The sequence below is a fragment of the Leptidea sinapis genome, chromosome 27 (genome assembly GCF_905404315.1).
Source record: "Leptidea sinapis chromosome 27, ilLepSina1.1, whole genome shotgun sequence".
Classification (NCBI taxonomy): domain Eukaryota; kingdom Metazoa; phylum Arthropoda; class Insecta; order Lepidoptera; family Pieridae; genus Leptidea; species Leptidea sinapis.
The window spans coordinates 5,393,018-5,416,616 of NC_066291.1; the positions used below are offsets into that span (position 1 = coordinate 5,393,018).

A 23,599-nucleotide genomic window follows, 5' to 3' on the forward strand; every position below is an offset into this window, starting at 1 on the left:
TGAAGGTATTAAGGTCATTTACACATACAGTACCTACAGTCACGGGGTCCATTTTAACTAGTAACTTGTACAAACCATTTGTCTGCCTCTGCAATAAAAATTAACTCTAATACTTAAGTATTATTAAGTAAAAAATACAGCATTAAATCTGCTTAAATCACATTTAAGTGGAAGAGTTCAGATAGTCCACGTAAAAAATGATTTTGACGTTCAATACGTGATTTTTAAATCCTATTTCTTGGATTGGTCTTCGCTCATGCTTGTGTGCATGTCAAGACACTGAATGGCATCATCAAAATTGGATGTGACATCACTTATTGAAAGTCAAAAAAAAACTACTACCCATTCCAAAATTAATGCCTCAGTTATGAGAAGAATGGGCGCAACAAACTCAGTGGGCTTTTTTTTTTAACAAAAAATATGTTTAAAAAGTAATATTGTTCTTTTAAATCTATTATTTAATAGCCTGAGGGCGCTCGCTCCATTCCCAATCTGTGGTATCATTAAGAAAATCATTTATGATATAGTAACCTTTACCACACAAACGTTTTTTAACAATTCTTTTGAATAACGTAATACTTTTGTTTTGAACATTTACTTAATCTTGATGTAAAGGCATATACATCGCCCCACAAAAGACTTACTAACTCGACTTAGCCGAGTAGTAGGCATTTTAAGTTTATGTCTGTCCATGGTGTTAACATGTTGTATGGTTATGACAGTTTCTAGCAGATTCACTTATGTGCCTATGAACATACATTACATTAGTTGACACATTTTGCGACTACGCCTGCCGTATCTAATTGGAACGCAGGGGAGACCAATCCTTAATCTAAGCCCTATTTTGTCATTGTTAAAATTTGAATTGTGTTTTAATTCTAGACAGCTAAGGTTTAATTATTATCTTCAGTAAAACTTAGAATTATTACTCAGATGTCAAGAATTACTCAGAAACTGTGCAAATGAATGAGACAAGAGCCGGCGAGGGCTGATAAATGGCTGGCAGTCAATGGAAGCAGTTTTGCAGAGCTCTGCAGAGAAAGAAAGTCTTCGAATCTGACCAGCTAGAGGGCGGTAACTTGAAGAGGTGGGTAGAGTAAGAGATCTATTAGTTCAGGTATTTGTAGAGAAATCAGCTACTACTATAGTGACAAAAAAATTGAGTTGCAAAAGTCAAAGAAAAATATTGTTATTTCAGAAGATTGGGAAATAGCACTTTTCAATCATCAGATTTTTTTTTCATACAACTCTAGGCTAGTGAACAGTTTCCAAAACGTATTAATTCTTGTTATAACTCCTAATAGTTATTTATGCAACTGTTGTGTAATCGCTCATTTTTTGTAAACAAAACAATAAAAATATCGAAGAAAAATGGCGGGGATTCGAATAACCTACTTATTTTTACGGCGCGCGACGTTCCGGTAGTGTGGAACGCGCATAAACGAAAATGTTATTTTTTTGAAATTCATACAGGTACCACGCATCGAGCAATAAAAATGTGGCTCTCTGTTGAAACTCTTTGCGCATGAAGGGATCGAAGAAAAAAACATAGGAGTGTTGTTATGAAATTCAGTACAACATTACAACACTCGTTTGGATGATGTCATGGTTATTAGAACATTGGGTGTTTTAATGTTGGCAATAAGCTAACTGTTTCAGAATCTTAAATAGAGGATTTAAAGCATTTGTGTAGATAAATATATTAGCGATGCGGTTTATTCGATGTGGTATGACGTTTCGAAAGTATGTATTAGCCATAAACTTAGAATACAACCGTAATGGACAAACACTCTGCTCATCACGGCGAGACTAAATTAAGAATGTTCATGTGTGCTAGTTTTACAGATGTGTTAGTGAGTTTGTGAAGTGTGTAGTATTTCGCTTTTGGTAAATCCCTATGACAAATATTGATAAACGGCGTCATATTCACGTATACTATATTACATTTTCTAAAACATATTCTTTTAATTAATATAAACTTTAGAAAATAGGGTGTTTACTGCGTATCTAAAATTGATTATTTAGTATTTTAGTGCATATGTTGTTCGTAAATAAACATCACGAAAGTAGTATTGAAGAATCAGTATTTAACAGTGAAATGTCTCTTTGAAAGATTGAAATTGAAAGAAAAATGTTTATTTGTAACTTATAGTACCTACATATTGTAAATACAAAAGACTTTAAGATTAAAAAATTAAACAGAAACAAAATTTAGAACTGTTATTTTCTATACGTCATAAAGTGGTCCCAACTTAGCATGTTTACTACTTTGAAAACCAACGCTGGTTTTCCCTTGGGCCATTTGTCGAAGTCGCCATATGATAATATAAAATAATAACTAATTTTAAACAGTGAAATAAATAAAACAAATAAAGGAAACTCACACGTAATTAATTTAATTGCAAATGTTATTAACGAATTAAGATGAAAATAAATAGCATTAATATTTAAGGTATTATAGGTAGGACTTATAAATAAACACTGATAATGGGGGATTATTAAGGAAGATTTACTTTACATTATTTTTGCCATTCTGGAAAAATTTCAAGCAAGAAGAAGATTCAAGTTTCGGCATCCGTGGCGGATTGTCTAATGAGCGCATGTATATTCCAGATGCCTGTCTGTGTGGGACCTGACATCGTTGGGCGTGGGCAGCACACTAGGTGTGGGGGTCTACGTACTGGTGGGCTACGTAGCACTGCGTCTCGCCGGACCTTCCATCATCATATCGTTTCTCATTGCAGCCATCGCTTCCTTGTTCGCCGGTAACACAATCATGATAGTAATGTCAAGGTATACTGTATCATAAGTTTGACTGCAGCACGAGTCTGTGTTTGGTAAACATATAAAATACGTAATAAATCTTTTTTTATGAGAAATGTTACGACTTCATGCACATTCCCTGCCCATTGACTTTGACTTTGAAATGTGTGGTTTTGAAGTAATTTTGTTGTTATAATGCATCGGATACTGTTTAAATTGAGTATTATGTGTTGATTGGGCAGGTTTGTGCTACGCGGAGTTTGGCGCGCGCGTGCCTCGTGCAGGCTCGGCGTACATCTACACGTACGTGACGGTGGGAGAGTTCGTCGCCTTCATCATCGGCTGGAACATGATACTCGAGGCTGTCTTCGGTACGAACCTACCTTACCCTTTACGAAGGAGATCCTTCTGTACCTTAAAAATATTATGGTATTAACTTGATATTAACGGTTAATGGATTGCAAGAGTTTCACATATTTCACGTATCAACTGACGACGTTAGCAGATTTATCGATCTACCCGCAGTCTCAGTGTTTACTGCGCCTAACTTGAATTGCTCGTTAGTTTGGCTTATGACATTGATATATTATGTACATTTAGGTTTATGTCGTTTATTTTCCACAACTCACCGTATATTTACGTCTATTATATGTGACAGGTTAGGTGGCTAACACTGCCATCCCAACTCTTAATAAGGTAATTTATGAAACCGTCATCCATGACCTCAGGGAGATTTCGCCCGGGAAACGATGACGCCCGGTATGTGGCCAGACCCGTACATTTTAGTACGACCGTTTCTTCTGCCTCTATTCAAGCCCTGCAGAGGCGGAGTGTGCAACTCGATGTAATATAAGTACAAAAGATGTTTAGCTATTGTTTATTAATGGGTTTGCTGCCTGTTTTCTTCAGCCAAGCCGTCATTTGCAACGTTAGAAAAAATGTTGAAATATCAAGAACTTTAAACACCTTCGAATTATGATAGATAACCTGTTATAGTTTTTATACCAAATGGGCTTGAAATAGGTGGGTTAATGGAAAAAGAGGTCAAACAAAAGCGTATAGCCTGATGACGATATCATGAAGCAATGATTAGTGTCTCTGAACCGCTGGGGTTCAAATATATATAAGAATTGTATGTGTGAGGAAATGCTGTTCTGCAAGAAGCGTATTATTATTGGTCGTTTAAAATAATTTCCGCTACAGGAAGAGCATTGCAAGAAATATCTAAACTATGATAATCTTCCATCAAGAAGAAAGATATCTGGCCAGCTTTTAAACTATGATAGAATCCCATACAAATAGCTCGTTAGTGCATAACCCTTAATAAATATATTTTCTACTTCTAACAAACAACTTCGTTGAATTTATTATTGTTTGCTATCGATAAATAAGGACCAGAACTAATTTTGTCTTTGATGATCATAGAACCAATCGCAAGAATAAAAAGTATGAACGTACCAAAGTAAAACAAAAAAATGTTGTTGAAGGAAATCTACATATTGTAAATATATACTCTTCTTAATTATCTATACTCTTTTGTAACCCAACTTCTCTTAGTTTTGATGTACTCTACGTCTTTTAAAACAATGTTTCTAAATATATAATGTACTATGTGCAGGCACTGCCAGCGTGGCTAAGGGTCTCAGCGTGTATGTGGACGCGATGCTTGACAAGCGTATGTCGAGTGCGTTCATCTCTGTGGCACCGCTCTCCATCTCACCCTGGTCCGAATACTTTGACTTCTTCGCACTGGCTGTCGTCCTGGTCTTAGGTGGTAAGTTATATTTGTAATCTACTGAAGAAGAGATGATTACACTAAGATTTAACTGTTCATGAAATACAACGACGTTCTATACATATACACAAATCACATCGTATAAAAACAAAGCCGAAATATGGAACATGCCACAAATAACACCATAAGAAGCGTCGACTGCTATATCTATACATTGCACCATTTACTCCAGTTGTTTAAAATATTATTGGTCAAAACACAGCAATGTAGAACACTTATTAAGTTTAGATAACGTATGTTGAATTTAGAATCCGATTCGAACAGTAACCGTTGACACACGACTAAGGAGAAAAGTGTGCTTACATTGTCTTTAAGCAACTGTTCGCTTTCAAAATTAGCCGGATTATACTTCGTCGCCATATTGTAGTTACTATTTAAAACTTATGTCAAATCTGACTGCACGTTTCATATTAAACTAAATTGCAATTTCTACTTAGGCAGTCTCGCCTCTTATTACGTAGTATTTACATCCTCTTTGTTAGTAACCTGTGCTATATTATACTGCAAAATTAAAAAGGGGGCTATGTTTTTTTTATTAGTGTTGTTGGCGGTGGGTGTTCGTGAGAGCTGTTTGGTGAACAACGTGCTGTCCTTAATCAACGTTGTGGTAATATTGTTCGTAGTGTGCGCCGGAGCAATTAAAGGTAAATCAACGAATATAAGATGTTTGGACAAAAGGGAAACGAAGTAGTCCATACTTCACATATTTTTTCTAAATTATTCACTATTAGTTACTATTCAAACATGACTTGTTAGTTGGACTTTAGCTGCAAGCCAATTTAGAGTCACAAGCCGATGTGCTACAAAATTATTAATTTTACCGAAAAATGCTCTATAGGTAGTTTTTTTTTAAATTTAAGAATCAATAAATAATTACTTATTCATTCAATATGACGTCCCATATATTCCTCAGTGGCTAGTGACCCTGCCTACTGAGTTAGGTCCCGGGTTCAAATCCCGGTAGGTGCAAACATTTACTTATATGATGAGTTTGGATGTATGTTTCCAATCATGAATGTTTATAGGTATTTTATGTATCTTCAAGTTTTTATATAGTATTGTATGAAACGCAAGACAATTGCACCCATATTTACACGCTATGCCTAGTTTGAGGCAGTTTTCCCAAATCGATATTACTTAGGAACCTTCAAGCTCAGTGCATACTCCCAACTCAAACGGCGGCAACGCATTTCTCGATCCCTGGCATTGCGCATGTCTAAAATGGAGCCAAACCATATAGGATAGATAATCTGAAGAGTGGTCGTATAAAATTTATTTCAACATTGTTGCGAAGCAATATCAATGTCAACCTATGTATTGTAGCGAACCCCACTAACTGGGATATCCCGGCGTCGCAAGTGCCAGAGAACTACGGCAGCGGTGGGTTCTTTCCTTACGGAGTGTGGGGCACTCTGAAGGGTGCGGCGGTATGTTTCTACGGCTTCGTCGGCTTCGATACCATCAGCTCCACCGGTGAAGAGGTTAGTATAGCAATCTCTTCTTCACGAGAGACCGTGATTCTGTGACGTCGTCATTAATGAGAATCCCCACTCAAATTGGTTCACGTCTAGATTACCTGCAACCTGAAGAAGATTGAGAGTGCTGCTAGATCTTCTTGATCTTCTTAACTGTTATATAGCACAGTTCAATCTTCTCTGCACCGGGGGTTGTTGGCCTCGCAGCAGACGTTTTAGAATTGGGCAATGGGAGCTCCCTGTAGTCTTCTTCATCATTTTTATACTGCATTCCAGCATGATATTTAAAGTCGCTATCAGAAGCTTGTGATGGCGTGATGGGAGTCGGGAAATACCATTCAGTCAGAAGGTCACGATCCAATTGAGGCAGCTTAAGGGTTTGTGACTTTATCATTTCTACTTGAAGTAGTATCTTATGAAAATACATATTTACTGCTACAACAGTGGTCGTATATAAGGCATAACATAATTGGCTTCGAAGAAACTGAGAATACTAATGTATACAAATTCGGCAACAAGCGAAAAAATTAAAACAGTGCGACACATAATGTTTACTTCTTAGTTCCAGCAATTTAAATTAATTGTACCGTTTTATTGGAGCTGCAGTTGTCCGATGTTGTTTTTATGGCATTGATGATTATTTTGCTCGCGTTAGCGCGACGGCATGTTAGTCTAGAATTCTGTAAAAGGCCTCAGGTAATGTTTCCTCTTAACCTTGCTATTAACTAAAGGGTTTTCCAATAAGGACAATTTTTTTTCAAAATAAAATGAAAACCATCGGAGATATTTCAAAAACTTTATTATCGGGTTGAAGTACATTCAAAACATTTATGAATGGAACTTGACTTCGCTCATATGGCCACCGCGGGCATGTTTGCAGCGTTCGATTCGTTGGACCCACTTTATCACTAAACTTATTACTGCCTGTCTACTAGGGCGAGAATTACGACCGAAAATCGGAGTGAACGCTCTTTAAGTAGCGGCCACCGATGATGGTTAATGAAAAGGTTATGTCTACTGAATAAACTGACAGTGACAGTTCAATGTTAAGTGAAAAGGTGCGTTCACAAACTAAATTCAAAATTGTCAAGTGCCTATTGAAAAACCCCATATATACAGCTATGTTAGTCTTCTAGAATTCTTATATCTTTGATTGTTATCCTTCCAGGTGAGGGATCCACGACGTGCAATACCCATTTCGATCCTGGCCGTACTCGCTATCGCCTTCCTCTCGTACGCCAGCGTGTCTACTGTCATCACCATGATGGTGCCCTATTACCTGCAGGTACATCATTGTGTCAGTCTTCGGGGTGATTCCATCTATCCCAGAAGTGAAAAATATCACTTAAAAATAACAAACTGCTTAAATTTGAAAGAACGACATCTCAGATCAATTTCTAATATGCAATTACTGGGGTTGAGTAGCTTATCAACTATAAAGTAGATCCTGTACATGAAGCCATAACCTGAGAGTTGAATAAGACATACCATAAGATTACGATCAATGCGTCACTCGTACGGTTGGCTCAGTTTGTACGACGCTCAGCGCTCGTACGGAACTCGAAATGGGCGGGTTCGATTCCCGCCTGGTCCATGTTACATATTAAATTGTAGATGATTTTATTTCTAAATATGTTGTTTTAGTTCGTATTACCCAACATTATTAGCAATGACGTTATTATTTGTATCGGCCACTCAGCTACATAACTTTTGCGATCGGATCTATCGGTTATGATGAATGAGAGAAGGACACTTTACACTGCTTCATTCGGTCGATTTGTCAGTCTATTCATCTCTTTACACCCGGTTTATTGGAATATGTGAAGAAATCGTGTTGAAATTAACATCAAATTCTTACGTCTGCTGTCCCCTATAGTTCTTCGAAATTAATGAAGGGTTGGCCTTGCGACACCATCTGGAATTCGGACTTTACACAAAGTTGTGTTTGTTGCCAGGATGTATCTGCTACTGTGGCTAGTGCATTTGTTCACGTAGGCTGGGAATGGGCGCGCTGGCTGGTATTCACCGGTGCGGTCTGTGGCATGTCCGCGAGGTGAGCTACTTACTTTCCTTACTACTTTATTTTAATTTTCTTCTCTCTCTTTTTGATTCATTGTGCCTCCTTCCATCCCTTTATGCGTAGGTTAGCTGTGGCCCGCAACTTCGTCGGCATTCACCAGTATTACCATATTATACGTTCTCATGCTACCTTCATGAAATATATGTATATAATTATTATCATTAAGGCTGCGTTTGATATATTTTGCAAGTCCAACTATTATTTTTATATAAGAGGGGTAAACGGGAAAGAGGGTCACGGGATGGGGAGAGGTGAGGCAACCGCCCATGGATATCTGCAGCAACAGGTGTCAAGAAATGCGTTGCCGGCCTTATGCTTTTTTCTTGGAGGTCCCTAAGCCGTATCTGGTCGGGAAAACCGCAGCCGGTAATTGATTCCAAATAGTGGCTGTGATATGCCTAATGGAATGCCAGACCTCAACGTGATACGATCCAACTACCACGAAAAAGTCTTAAGAGACTCGCAAATAATGTGACCATCTATTGGTAAAGTGACAAAATTGGCTCATTAGATCCAGAGATTACCCCCTACAACCTCACAAACTTTATCTCATTTTAATATATGGATAGATTAGAGTAAAATATGTCAGCTTATATTTGAATCACAAATTTATATCTTCTACTCATCGTTACCAAGTTTACTAGTCTTTTAAACTTCCGAAAGTGCCCCAGGGCATAGATTTTTCAGATACACCAAAATCGAATCAACCAAGTTCAAATCCTTATTTTGTTTATAAGATGGTTTATTTTGCTTGGAGTTATGGCTTGTTTCAATAGATACATTGACTCAAATCATCCTAATTCTAAGCAATCTATTAATACATGTAAAATAATACGCATTGACAGTACGCTCAGTGTTTCCCGGAACGGAATGGTAATATATTAAAAGTAATGTATTGTTTCAGTCTGTTTGGTGGTTTGTTACCCATGCCACGGTTGCTGTACGCCATGGCATCTGATGGTCTGCTGGTGCGCTGGCTAGGAAGAGTCAGCACCGGTAACAAATCTCCAACTATCGCGACCATATTATCAACTATTGTTATTGGTACGATCAAATCAGCTTCTTATATTATGTAATGATTATTATATATGTCGCAGGTATATTACCGAAGCCGTGATATTACAATTTCACTAGTGATATTATAATTTAATGGTATATTGTCAATCGACTTCATTTTTTACAATTTAACGGCCTGGTTTTAGTAACATTGTAGTGTCACGGGTCATTGATATTATAATTAATCTAGGTATATTATAAATGAAGTTAGAAGTTTGAGACGTTTCCATTTAACGGTTACAAAGGCTCCTGTTGTCATTAATTGATTTCTGGTATTGAGTACTAACTTTTTGAGTTCATTTATAATATCCATTCGCAAAATTAAGATTAATTAAAATATATTGTACGCTGTCCGTACAAAACAAACAATTACCCGAAGGGAATAAAGGACAAAAAGTGAACACTAAACAAGAAATAATTCATTATTTTTAACTCTTGTGTGGAATGAAACTTTGCGAGGCGAATGAGGAAAAAATCCAATTATGATCGTGGACTTTACTATTTGTTAAACAAATTCACGTGTTTGCCAAAAAAAATATTTTGATTTGAAAATATTTTAGAATTTCAATTAACATAGTAGGTAGCCATCCCATATCTTTGAAAAAATTACGAATGCCCAATAAATGTCTAGTATTTTAAAATAACTGGGTTGGTTTTAATCGGATTTTTGGAAACACGCATATTGCTGTAGACATTTTACTCGTATGTCTACTTACTTTAATCGTCCACCTACTCGTCTATTCTATTTACTACAGTCAACCGTCGTTTAATCCTTCAAACACAATGATTTGAACATAATATCTCATTCCAGAAATCCAATACAAAAATGTTTTTAAACTTTTTCTTACATGTAAATTTGGAGGTAATTTGCATTTTCTTGCTTTGTGTTTTTAGCTGTACTGTCTGCGGTTGTGGAACTGAACGAGCTGGTGAGGATGATGTGTGTTGGTACCCTGGTGTGCTACACTATCGTGGCTTCTTGCATCATATTACTCAGGTAACGTGGATAATCTATTCATTACATTTACATCACCAATTGATTCCTATGCATGATCAGTGAAACGATGGATGCCTTCAACATGCATTATTATGCCACTGATAACACTGGAAATGCCATTTATATATTATTTACAAATCTCTTTTATCAAATCCTTAACCTATCTATATAGAGAAGGTACAACTTCTATTGTGATCTCTCTTGTGAAGTTCGTGGAAATGGGTAAAATGAGCAATGCTTAGTTTAACCTCCACCCAATTAGCTTTCACATTAACCACCATGGAAAGCTTATATTATGTTGTGTGACAAGTTAAGTTAAGTCATAAGTCAAGATAAGTTAGGTGTTACCTACAATCGGAATTAGCTAGAAACAACACATGCCGCACTTATCTACATTATAAATTATCGATGAATTATCTTCCTTTACATACGCGAGTCTGACCAGCATTTGCATTTCGTAATTGCCTTAACAACTATCATCTCCATATAATACGGCACATCAAGAATAATTTTTTTTTCGATAATCTATCTATCTATATATATAAAAATGAATTGCTGTTCGTTAGTCTCGCTAAAACACGAGAACGGCTGGACCGATTTGGCTAATTTTGGTCTTGAATTATTTGTGGAAGTCCAGGGAAGGTTTAAAAGGTGAATAAATATGATAGTGTTCGGAATTAAATAAAAACAACAATTTTGTTTTTCCTTTGATGTGTCGCCCGTCGTCCGATATTTGTTTTGTATGGACATATTTTCTATGAGAGAATTTATTGACGCACGGTTTGACAGTTCTGCTGCGACAACAGGGAGCATATTTTACGAAATAATTCTTGATGTTATGATATATTATTGACAAATTAATAAAAAACATTATTTTATTTATTATATACAGAACAACGTCTGTCGGGTCAACTAGTTATTAATAGTTTTCTCTTCTAGTTATTGCATATCTTCTTGTTTGCATAAGACACGCAAACTTATCTATCCATATATTATCACTCTACCAATTGCATCCATCTGGATATCTGGCCACTTAATATATTATATAATGAATAATGATTTTTTTTTCAGGTATCGTTCAGATCACTTGTTGTCTGATGATGGAAATATTCTGAAACAAATATTTGATGTTAGCAGAAAATCACCCACAAAGACTTCTTTGACTTTTATTAGAATTGCATTGATCTTATTTAGTAAGTATTTATAATTGAATAAATTATCATAGTCATAGCTGCTAAGTAGCTTATCAGTTTTTTGAGTCTATTATCTTTGAGAACTATCGAAAATAAATAAAATAAAATTATATATTTACAATAACATAACCAATTCCAATACTGTGACGGAAATGAGAATGTGATAAAACACTGTCTGCCAAACACTAAAAAAGATAAGGTTTTTTTTGGGGTAAATTTTAATAAATAAATATCGTTTATTGCACAAATTTCACCCAAATTAATTAATGTACTGAGCAAATTTTATTTTTGTATCTAAAAAGAAATTTGAATCGACGCGTATCATTGAAACTCGCCAAAGATTCAAATTGGTTATGATGTGTGAGAGTTCCTTTAAGCAAATTAATATTGTACCCAAAATTGATGAACGGTGCGGGACTCGAATCCGCGACCTCTCGTGTTCCATCCGAGGGCTCTTTCCAACCGAGCCAACCGTTCGAGTACTGATTAACAACTTGATTGAACAACTCCCAGGTCTTGCTGTTGCTCCATGATCATGTACATTTAGATGAGTGAGTAGTGTCACTAACGATGTAACAATGTCCACAACAGTCTTAACGTGCTTGTGCCTGGCGCTGGTCGTAAATCACGTGCAGAGGTGGCTGGTCCCGACGGCGCTGCTCCACGCGGCTGCCGTGCTGCTCATGCTGCTCATGGCGCTACAGCCCCAGAACCACGAGGAGTTGTCTTTCAAGGTGAATCCCATTCGCTATGTTTAGTAACACTCGAAATTACTGTATGTGCTTGTTTCTTTGGGGCAGGACTTTCCGGCCGCATTATAGCGGTAAACGAATAACGGATTAAAAGGGGTGGGTATGACATTCCAAATAAAGCGACGGGTGCAGAGTGATACCTATAGCCTCACTTCATTTATACAACGACCTATAGTGAAGGTAAACTCCGTTAGGTTCCATGAATTACACTTTTGTCATACTTAATACGTGTGATTTAGTCAAATATAAAAGATTGCTTTCTGCAAAGGGAAGTAATAATTACCTACTAATCAAACATATATAATAAAATTCAAAAATTAAAATTCAGTTTCATTTATTCCTTCAGTGAAACTAGAGGTTTCTTAAAGATATTATATGTTTTTTGTCACCCCTTAAATCGTTTGATACTAAATGTTGTCATCTGACATTTGTCTAAGCAAATTATTTAATTTACTTATCTAAGACAGTATTATTCGTCGTAAGTTTTCTGTTTTCTGCACTTCTCTATATAAAAAATCACACTATCGCATGGTCGACGACATTCTAAAATGGATCTAAAGTTTTTTCTTCATGTATTTTATATATAGGTGACATTGTTTTCAGACCCCATTGGTGCCACTGATTCCATGCTTAAGTATTTACGTCAATATCAATCTTATGATACTCATCAACATCCAAACCTGGATCCGGGTGCTTATTTGGATTGCAATAGGTAAGTCCATCATGCTGTTTCATTGTTACCTGCTTGTTTTTGATTTTGATTTGGCTTCATAGCAACCAATACCAACATTACCTACATCACAAGACAGCATAAAGTTGAAAGTCCATACAAGCTCTGTGATTCACAATCTCAAGCTCAAACTGCACACAAAATTTCGATGTTTCAAATAATTCCTAATTACTCAAAAATGTGTTTTGTTGTCATGAAATATGATCAATATATTGTTGTTTACATTGTTACCTATCGCGTAGATTTCATGCTTTTTTTTTAAAAGAAACTTGTTTTTTTCGAACATTGCCAAATGACATTTCTATATTTGAACTTCAGTGGAAATCTTACCACTATTCCTAATTACGGTATAAACTGCAATTCAAATTGTTCAGAGTGATACAGGCGGCCCTTTAATAGGACCTAATGGAAGGAGAAAGCAAGGACAGGTCACCCTCAACGCAGGAATAACTCAATTCAATATCAACGCAATCATATACCAGCTTAGCCCCACTCACAGCCCACAATCTTGGTGGGGCCTATAAATACTCATTCTAGTAAAATTAATAATGTTTTGTTTTAGGTCTACCAGTGTATTTCATAAGCCTTTGTTGTTATAAGCGTTTGGGTGACGATAATAGCACACATGCAAACAAAAATGGAAAACCTCCTGTTCAAATATTTGTCGAACAGCCTACACCTCCAAATACTATTAAAGTTGGCAATAAAGGAGGCACGAAAATCAGAGATGGCGTTGAGCAAATAAATATGACCGCAATGGTTTCAAACGGCAAAGGTAATGTTATGAGAAATCATACTTTAATTACTGAAGATATAATAGTACAGCAAGCGTACGTAGAAGATAATGAAGAAAAAGAAGCAAAGATAATTGATCTATTAGATCAAGTAATACAGGCCGAAGAAGATTCTTATGGGGAAATAATCAGCTTAAAAGATATGAAACAAGATGATGAAATAGAAAGAGCTACAATTGAGGGTAGAAAATCTTTAAGTGAATTATCGGACGCAGGATCAGATGCATCCGTTGGTAATCAGGTGTTATCTAAATATGATGTAATTGCTCAAGTGCATAGAGAAGACTTGCCGAAGCTTGATGAAGAAGAAGAAAAATGTGATCTTGAAAACGAAGATAATATAAGTAACCTTAGTGATGATATAAATATTAACGAAGATAATAATTCAAGAACTGACGAGTCCGGGTATTCTGATACATTAGATAAAACTCCAATCTACGAACCGGAAGAAGAACCAAACCAAGAGATAATAAATATACCAGTGCCACCACCACTAGATGAAAATTTTTTTGCTAGTCCGACGTTTATAAAATCTCATACAATTTCAGTTCGACCTCCCAAGCCCAGAAACAAAGAGCCGGAAGAGGAATTAAAACCTCGTGAGAGTATAAAATCAAATGGTTCTAATGATGACGGACATATGATATTTGGCAGCGACAAACAAGTAAATTTTATGTCCAAACTGAACAACATATTTCAAAACAAAATGTTAACACCAAACAAAGAAGACATTGACGAGAAGAAGGCTCGTTCACTGTCAACAGGCAATGTCATAGACACGTCACAATTAGCTATGGACCGTGAACGATCACAGCTCTTTTTAGAACTCAAAAAAGTAATTACTTCACCGAGAAATACCCAAAACTTGCGGCCGATCATTGCTGTAGATAACAGTAATTCCGATGGAGAAGATGAGATTAGTATGAGCAGAGAAGACTTAAAGTCCAAGTTGGAGAATATATTTTCAATAGGTGGGCCTCAACTTCTGAAAACAAGACTTATGAAATCCAACCCTCCAACTCCTGAAGAAGCTTATCAGACAGATAGCTCAAGTACTGACAGTATACCAAAGCTACCGAAAATGGAGAAAAACGATACGTTAAAGCGCCAAAAAGATAAATTTGGAGAAGTGTTAAACTCGTTTAGATTAACACTCAAAGATGACCAAGTATGAATGTAATATGTTTGGTTATAACTATGGTGCGCCTAGTCCTATTTGTAAGTAAGTGCCTTATTTATAAAACTAATAAATAAATACTTAAAAATGAACGAATTGTATATAAGTGGTTAGTTCTAATAAACGCAAACATATTCCTGAAAGACTGAAGTGTCGCAATTATTGAGGATGGATGTTTTGCCGAGTTTATAATGTTATTTTGTGAATTAAAATATGAATTTAACGAAAGCTTTTCATTTAACTTGTAACTAATTTTGTGATGTAAGAAAAATTCCAAAATCATACTGTATCATTTCCTTCAAGGGAACAACTTCCTTCTTCCGGGATTAGAAGAAGGAATTATAATATGATTAAGTCTTTTATTTAGATTTATATCAGTACTAGCCGTTCCCGCCCGCTTCGCTGGGCGAATTTTAAAAGGAAATAAATTAAAAAGGGAACGTTGTTATTCTAAAAATATATATAAATAGCCATAACCATCTAGGATAAATTTCGCATCGAATGGTGGTAGTTTCATGTCGATACGATCAGTGATTTAAGCGTGATTGAGCCTCAAATAAAGACCAAATATGCACAAATAAAACATCAGTATTGAAAAATAATTTTCATCAAAATCAGTAAACCACAAATATCATAAACATCTTAACAAAATTAAAGTCAACAAGTCTCGCTTTTGTACATATTTGTCACGTATTCGTTGAGTTGCATATCATCAGCGCACTTCAGCAGTAGTTCGTCAATTATTTCTTCCGAGACCCTGCAAAAAAATTAAGTATTAAGTAACAGATGGAATAGTGTAAGTTCCTAAAAGAGCTCACATCTTGAGGGCAAGTGATCACCACTGCCTGTTACATTAAAAGCGCTTTCCCACTACGTCCTAACCGAATCCGATCCGTATCCGACGTAGTTCTACGACTACACCGGACCGTATTTTTACGTATGGATTGGATTCGGATCAGACGTAATGCGAAAGCGTTCTAGGTCTCAAATATTAGGATATCTTCTGACTGACGGTGTATTCAATATGGGCAGAGCGGCAAGCGGCACGTAAACGGCAGGTGAGGAATCAGGATAACTCGTTATGTTATTTCTATAAAATTGAAGACGATGCGACCGATGCGACCGATGCGAATGAAAATTAATAATAATTTGACAGTTCCTGGCTGGCTGTAATAAGATATAACGTATCTTTATTGTATGTTATTATCAGATATTCTTTATAATAAATGAATATTTATGATGATATATTTAGATATTATGGAGATATTAGTTGCTGTGCCCTTACGTAGCATCTTTCATCTATCATTTTTGTAACATGCCTTGATGTAGATTCGTAGTAAATTAAACAATATGTTATTTTTTTGGGGCATGTTGCTACAATTCCTTTACATGATCACAGAACGGCTACCGCTGAATGGTATATCACGGTTTGTTTGCCAGAAATGATAGCTGAACTCCGAAAAAATAACCCGAAACGTCGCATCATCTTACATCACGAAAATGCGAGCTCTCATACGGCTCGGAGACAAATGATTTTTTGAAGCAGGAAAACGTTGAGCTGATGGGCCATCCTCCGTACAGTCCTGACCTGAGCTCAAACGATTTCTTTACATTCGCTAGAATGAAAGATTTATTACGCGGTCAACGGTTTGAAGACCCCGAAGTAGCTGTGGAAGCGTACAAATCAGCCATTTTGTCAATATCAACTTCAGACTGGAATTACTGTTTTAATGATTGGTTTGCACGAATGGAAATGTACATTAAGTTGAACGGAGAATACTTCGAAAAACAATAAAATACAATTTAGCTATACCGTGCATGTGGTTTTTCTTATTCCCGATCATTTCAGTGTGCCCCTCGTAATACACAAATAAAATTTGAAAAACAAAATTTTATGAACGATACGGGACTCGAACCCACGACCTCTGGCGTTCCACAACCTGAGAGTTGAACAAAGCAAACAAGATTTTATAAGGATACGTTACTCGAACGGTTGGCTCAGTTGGTCGTAGTAAATTATTGGATTTAAATTTGACTGTCTTGCCGATACCTCGATATACCGATATACCGATACCTCGGAAATACATAATGAGCGTACAAGGACAGGAACCATTATATATGTAAGCAAATTCAAATAGCCAAATAATTTTAGCGGATCAGGCGTGTCAAGTTTATAAGTTTGGGTAAGTATTACTAAGTAAGCCAGATAAATTTATCCAATTACCTGCCAATCACTTCCCAAGGCTTGTGGACTGCGCTATTTGCATACAAGGAGCTGGTGAGCATGTGGAGAATGAACTTCGTCCTGTACTGGAACAGCTCCTCACTGATGGCCTCCGGAATGTTCAAGTTCATGCGGAACTTGTCCAAGTCCTTGGTGTTGCGGTGCGATGATCTTGGTGTTTTCTTTTGTATTGTTTCTTCAAGAATCTATAACACATTCTCATAAATGCTGTAGCTCTAATGGCATTGACGCTTGGTGTTAGTCTGCAGCGTAGTTCTTTTATCAAAATATAGCACCATCTTGTGTGGGTGGTTTTTGCTGGTTGATACGACATGGAAACCTTAAAAGGCGTAAAAGGCATAGAGGGCATTTATTTTCTCAAAATTGATTCTTTTAGAATTCTTTTTGATGTCATTTCTAATATACTAGATACTACTACCGCTTCGGAAACAAATGGCGCTCTGAGAGAGAAGCTCTGTCGTTGCTATTGCTATAAAATTATTATAATCTAGCCTCAGGCTATCGGATCACTTAGATATTCAGCTGTGGAGTAGTAGGTTTTACGACACAGACATTTTTTTATAAAACATTTTAAATTTATTTATACATAATGTTTGAACAGTGGCTGGCGCTTTATTATAAAAGTGTACACATTTGCTTCTAGAATTAGTTACAAGCAATCCCTTATTTCTAGTGTTATAATAATGAAAATCACTATTAATAGCAAAAAGGTGAAGATTTTTGTGAACGTGTATTAAATTTTCGTATTTAAATAAGGAGCTGCTTATCCTTCAAAAAAGGTTGACAATACTCATGTTACTCATCTATAGGATCGATCCCCTATTGCATGGTAATGGATATTTCCAGTATTTGGACGCCAGATTTCCTATCGTCGACTGGATTAAATTAAATTTTATTATTATATCATATCATATCATCATACACCTAAACCTATCAAACAATTACTCTAATATTACTCCATTTACCTACTCTGTCAATCATACTTCATCCTTCATCTATCTGTCAAATACAACATTCATTCGCACACGACACCTCAACTACACAAGAACTATCTTATCTAATCCTGTTAAGACAGACGAAATATAAATCTTTAAGAAGATATCAATCTTTCTTTTGTTCATCGCGAACACAGTATTATACACTTATTATAAGGTTACCCATAATCAAAATTTATTTTTCCTTTTATATCATAAAAAGCAATGGACAATAGCAAGATTGGACGTCTAAAGCATCCAGTACAAGTTTCAGGTGGTTTTTGATAGAATCGTAAATATTTACCAGATTCTACAAGCAATTAGGAATGGTATTACGTCTGTCAAAACCATTTAGGCAACCAAATACACTCAAAATTATTTACTACGCTTTCATCCGCAGTATCCTCGAGTTTGCTTGCGTTATTTGGAACCCTCAGTACGAGGTTCATATCGCTCGTATTGAAGGTATACAAAATAAGTTCTTAAGATCATTGGAATACCGGACTGGGCATATTTTTATCGATTATGCCACTGCGATTCTACAAATATATATTAGAACTACAATAAGCAATTCTATTAAAATTAAAAATACCCGAAGCAGTTGTGGCGTGCTCGGCTGCCGCGGACTTCCACTGCTCACGCAAACCAACTGGGCATTCTTTGCACCAGACACACGCTCCTGTCTGCTTCTGTAAATGTCGACTGTTCTATTTATATTGTTTTAAGGTATTGGTTTGTATTTTTTTCAAAACTTTCCAGGACGTATGATTAAGCTACACATTCTTCATACAATTTTTAAGCCGACTTAAAAAAGGAGTAGGTTCTTAATGCGATTGGTATTTTTTATGTATGTACACCGATAACGCTTAGATTTATGATCCGATTTACATAATTCTTCTTTAGTTTGATGCGGAATAGTTGCTCTTTCGTCCTATAAAAAATTAACAAGAAAATCAAATAAAAATGCATATAATTTTCTTATTTTTTTTTAAATTTGGTCCAAAACAGGTTTAGTTTTAAGTGACGAGAAATCCTTGCACGTTATTTCCAGTACAATATGACATGGTTACCTTAACATACGCGCGTACACCTTCATAAATGATACACGTATTCGATGTGGGATTCGAATCCGCACCTCTCGGGGTCCGTCCGAACGCTCTTACCAACCGAGCCAACCGTCTGAGTGACGCAAATCTGAACAGTAAATACTACAGTACAATTTAGTACTGAACAAATCTAAAGAAGCAACATCTCAAGGCAATTTTCTTATATACATTTGCAATTATTAGGGGTTTGAGCAAGTTATTAAGTGTAAAGTAGATCCTGTAGATCACACACTCATCTACACACTTTGTGTAAATTGTGTAGATGGAGCCACAACCTGAGAGTTGGACAAGACACACCAAAGTTTCAGACTCACCTCAGGACAAAGCTCAGTAACAGCGCTCGAAGGGAGCCCGAGAGAATTTTGGTGCAAATAAAATTTTTGTACATTCAATCTAAGAAGTGAGAGATATCGCTTAAAAATAACAAACTGTTTAGAGTGGTTAATTTTCTACCAACTACAAGTATTTTTAACATTTCTCAGCCCTAAATACATCCTATAGATTTCCTCCTCCCTGCGTCGTAATCCTCAGTACTGAGGGTCGTGTATCACTTTCTCACGTATGATCGCTCTCCATCTATTCCTGTCTCTGGTGGTCTGAAAGGCATTGTGAACCGTAGAGTCGAGGGCGGAGCGGATCTGATCGGATCATCGTGTTGGACTGCGACCACGAGGCCTCTTCCCATCTAGTTTGCCGACCACAATGAGCCTCTCGAGTTATCCATCGTCCTTCCTTGCGATGTGACCGAAGTATTCTAAAACTCTGCGCAGACATTCGGAAGACAATCGCAAGGAGATCCTGAGTTCACGCAGTATGGAGAGATTAGATCGAAATGCTGTCCAGGGGATACGGAGCTCTCCAGCACCACATTTCAAAGGCGTCAATGCGTTTGCGGTCTGCAGCTTTCAGTGTCCAAGTCTCAGCGCCGTACGAAAATATCGAGACGACTAGGGTCACCATCATATAGATTTATTGTTGAATAAATTGCTGTGCAAGACTTTCTATAGTTGACTTCAGCGGATATTTGTTTTACAAAAATGATAATTCTAGTACTCTCGTTTGTATATCGAAAAAAATAGGCGCTCGCTTAGTCACAAATACAATTATTTTGTATTTTAGCAATAAGATCCATATCTAGTAGAGGCATAACACACGATAAAATTTATCAACGCACATATTTTAGCAATTCCATAATGCCCTTAGCAATGTCACAAGAAGTGAAAAGTGACATCAAAATACGTTATGGTGTGAACAAAAGAGGGCGAGGGGTGACGCGCGGGGCCTGTGTCTAGACAGCAGCACGTAGGACACATTAATCATAATATAACTTGACCCTCCCATGGTTATAGTCAACTAATCAACTTTATACGAATAGATAATACGAAGCTTTTAGCATAAGCTGTTAATATCACGCAAAGTCACTAATACATTAATAACGTTCAAATTTCCATATATATTTATAAACTAGATTATTCTTTTAAAGATGACTATTCTTTTTAAAATTCACTATCGTAATTTATGTATGTTATACTATGAAATACATTGTCACAGGTAAAAAAAATATTTTATGGTGTAAAGGTTTCGATGTAAACGATTTAAAAAAAGGGCAAGTGCGAGTCGGACTCGCCCATGAAGGGTTCCGTAGCAACAAGTAACACAACATAAAAAAAAAATTAATAAAAAACAACCGACTTCATAAACACTATAATATAATAATAATAATTGCGTATTTTTATACAATCTAATTCCAGTTACGATTATTGTAGTTTTTGGAATCGGTGTCCTTCCGCCGCGACCCGTTCTCTCGTTCTCTCGCCTCCTCACGACTCAAGCACATCTCACCTATAACTATGTATGTAGTTACAAGCCTATCTTGGATGACACCGACTCCAAAAATCCTGCTCCTTTTTTGAAGTCGGTTAAAAGTTCCTGTAGTTCGTTGTAACGATTTATGACGTATTAAAATAAAACTACTTATCTAGTAAGTATAGTATCTCGTTCAAACAAATTTTCGGTGGAAGTTTGGATGGTACTGTACAACGTATATTTTTTTTAGTTTTATGATTCTCTTATTTTAGAAGTTACCAGGGGGAGAGAGAGCAAACATTTTACCACTTTGGAGGTGTCTCTCGCGCAAACTATTCAGTTTAGAAAAAAATTATATTAGTAACCTCAATATCATTGCACACCTATCCATAGATATCCTACAAGTATGGGTTTGATGAAAAAAAAATTTTTTTAGTTTCAGTTATAAGTATGGGGAACCCCAAAATTTATTGCTTTTTTTCTATTTTTTATGTGCAAATCTTAATGCGGTTCAAAGAATACATCTACTCACCAAGTTTCAACAGTAGGTATAGTTCTTATAGTTTCGGAAAAAAGTAGCTGTGGCATACGGACGGACAGACAGAGAGACATGACGAATCTATAAGGGTTCCGTTTTTTGCCATTCGGCTATTATATCCATTATTTATTAAAACTTACACCGTACAAATAATTTGTTCCGCGGTTCTCCACAAGTTTGTATTATCGGCCCATACTTTTACCTATTTCATCAGTTTACATTGTTTTTTTTTTTGATAAAGCATTGACGTATTGTGCATCGTCGTGCATAGCTGCGCACCTAATGCTATTAGTGGTAGGATCCGAGCAATAAAACAATAAGTATTCTGACAGCTGGACATGCAGGCAAGGTTACTTTAATAAAAATCGCATTCAAGAGATCGCGTGCAATTATCTTATCGCAACCATATTAGTTTTATGTGTAAGAAGTACGTATCTGCGTACAAATGACGTCATACCAATTTTGTGATTGTGTCAATAGGACTCTCTGCTTGGAAATGGGAATGGGAACGTGGGCTTTCTTTAACTGGATATCAAATTAAATCAAAATCACTTTATTCATGTAGGTCACGGAAATGACACTTATGAATGTCAAAAAACATTTTTTTTCTTATTGAATCTACTTCTACTTCGTAAAGGGTTGAGCTAATGAGAATAAGTAGCAATTAGAAACTCATTGCCACTCTTTTAAATCAAGGTTTAGATACGACATTAAGTGTGTATGATAATGTTATATAATACATATACAAACATTAAGCTTATATTAACAGTTATAAATACACCTATAAGAGAAATGCACAGCATTGACGAATATTTATTTAAGGCCAGGTTTTTAGATACTAGCCCGTGTTTAGGGAAAGATAGGCGCTGTGTGAAGGGATACCTGTGGCTAATCTTGTGAATAATCTTTGGATTTTCTCAATGAGCTGCGAATGAATAGTGAAAGGGATTCCATATTACACAAGCATATTGTAACCAACTTCGGACTAAAGCGTTGAAGAGTTTACTTTTTGTGGATAAGAGCATAAACGTAGTTATGTTTTAGGCGTAAGTTTCACAACACTTTTAATATTACCTATTCTCTTAAATAAGCATAATTCTGATCCTGATTCTAGATTCTAGAGCCTTAATATTTTGCTGCTCTGTTGCATGATAGGAATAGCATCTCTGAGGAAAGGCTTCAAACGGATTTAGAGCTTTTAAAACTAACCTTTCATACAAATATACATGCAAGTTCTATAGTATTGAAACATACGTACATATAAATATTTGCTTACTTTATTATTGTACATATTACTTTTATTTATAGTATAAATGATGATAAAGACATGTTTGAAAAATCTATATTGGCGAAGACCTAGCTGATCTATTAAAAAAAAGTTCTTTTTTCAAAATTCATTGTTAAAAATCAACAAGTACAATTAATAGTATTCAGGTAAGTCCAGGTAACGGTGAATGTAACTTAAATGACTTTTTTAAGGATTTTATACTATGGATGTTAGGCTATGTAATTTTAAGATGAAATATTATTTATAATTTAAAAAAAAATGCTTTCTACAGAGTTCTTGCGCCTGTTCTTCTCAGGTCGAAAGCAAAAATATGTTATCGAATGGGTATTAGATTTTCATGTACCATAAGTGATTTTATATATATATATATAATCACTATATATATATATATATATACATATTTAGTTGGAGAAAAAAGCAGAACAATCTAGGTACATATAAATGAATTATAATATATTATGCTAAAGCAATTGTTCCTTAGAACTTTCTCACTAAGATTTAATGTTTCTAACGTGATAAGAATAGTTTGATTTACTAACGATTACTAAAAAAGAACATTAAAAAAAAAATAACCAATTTTACGGAATATATATATTTTTTGAAAATTCAAAATAGGATTCAAAATCACTTATTGAACGTCAAAAACTATCACCCATTCAAAAAGACTGCCTCAGACGTGAGAAGAATGGGCGCAAGAAACTCAGCTATAAATTTCATTAAAGATCATATATATATATATATATATTGTAGTTATTCTCTTGTTTATTATATTTTTAAATTGTGCTAATTTCATTACACTAAAATCTTTAACAAAAATTGCATTCTAAAAA

At 35.8% G+C, this 23,599-nt stretch overlaps 2 protein-coding genes across 4 annotated transcripts in view; one reads left to right on the plus strand and one right to left on the minus strand.

The window, feature by feature from the left end:
* Window positions 1-15,040, plus strand: part of LOC126972754 (cationic amino acid transporter 3-like) — a 30,002-nt gene extending 14,962 nt beyond the window's left edge. For both annotated transcript variants that reach the window (XM_050819775.1, XM_050819774.1), the window contains 14 exons: window positions 934-1,087; window positions 2,614-2,765; window positions 3,006-3,134; window positions 4,382-4,537; window positions 5,098-5,202; window positions 5,882-6,039; window positions 7,202-7,318; window positions 7,989-8,086; window positions 9,018-9,157; window positions 10,064-10,166; window positions 11,238-11,359; window positions 11,951-12,093; window positions 12,715-12,823; window positions 13,404-15,040. In XM_050819775.1, coding sequence (XP_050675732.1) covers window positions 996-1,087; window positions 2,614-2,765; window positions 3,006-3,134; window positions 4,382-4,537; window positions 5,098-5,202; window positions 5,882-6,039; window positions 7,202-7,318; window positions 7,989-8,086; window positions 9,018-9,157; window positions 10,064-10,166; window positions 11,238-11,359; window positions 11,951-12,093; window positions 12,715-12,823; window positions 13,404-14,809 — 3,030 coding nt within the window. In that variant the 5' untranslated portion in view covers window positions 934-995 and the 3' untranslated portion in view covers window positions 14,810-15,040. The remainder of the gene's footprint in view (window positions 1-933; window positions 1,088-2,613; window positions 2,766-3,005; window positions 3,135-4,381; window positions 4,538-5,097; window positions 5,203-5,881; window positions 6,040-7,201; window positions 7,319-7,988; window positions 8,087-9,017; window positions 9,158-10,063; window positions 10,167-11,237; window positions 11,360-11,950; window positions 12,094-12,714; window positions 12,824-13,403) is intronic.
* A 361-nt stretch (window positions 15,041-15,401) lies between these two features.
* LOC126972763 (uncharacterized) overlaps window positions 15,402-23,599 on the minus strand; it is a 77,611-nt gene continuing 69,413 nt past the window's right edge. For both annotated transcript variants that reach the window (XM_050819794.1, XM_050819793.1), the window contains exons 18-20: window positions 18,624-18,720; window positions 17,037-17,242; window positions 15,402-15,569 (exon numbers count right to left, since the gene is read on the minus strand). In XM_050819794.1, the coding sequence (XP_050675751.1) occupies window positions 15,470-15,569; window positions 17,037-17,242; window positions 18,624-18,720 (403 nt within the window). In that variant the 3' untranslated portion in view covers window positions 15,402-15,469. The remainder of the gene's footprint in view (window positions 15,570-17,036; window positions 17,243-18,623; window positions 18,721-23,599) is intronic.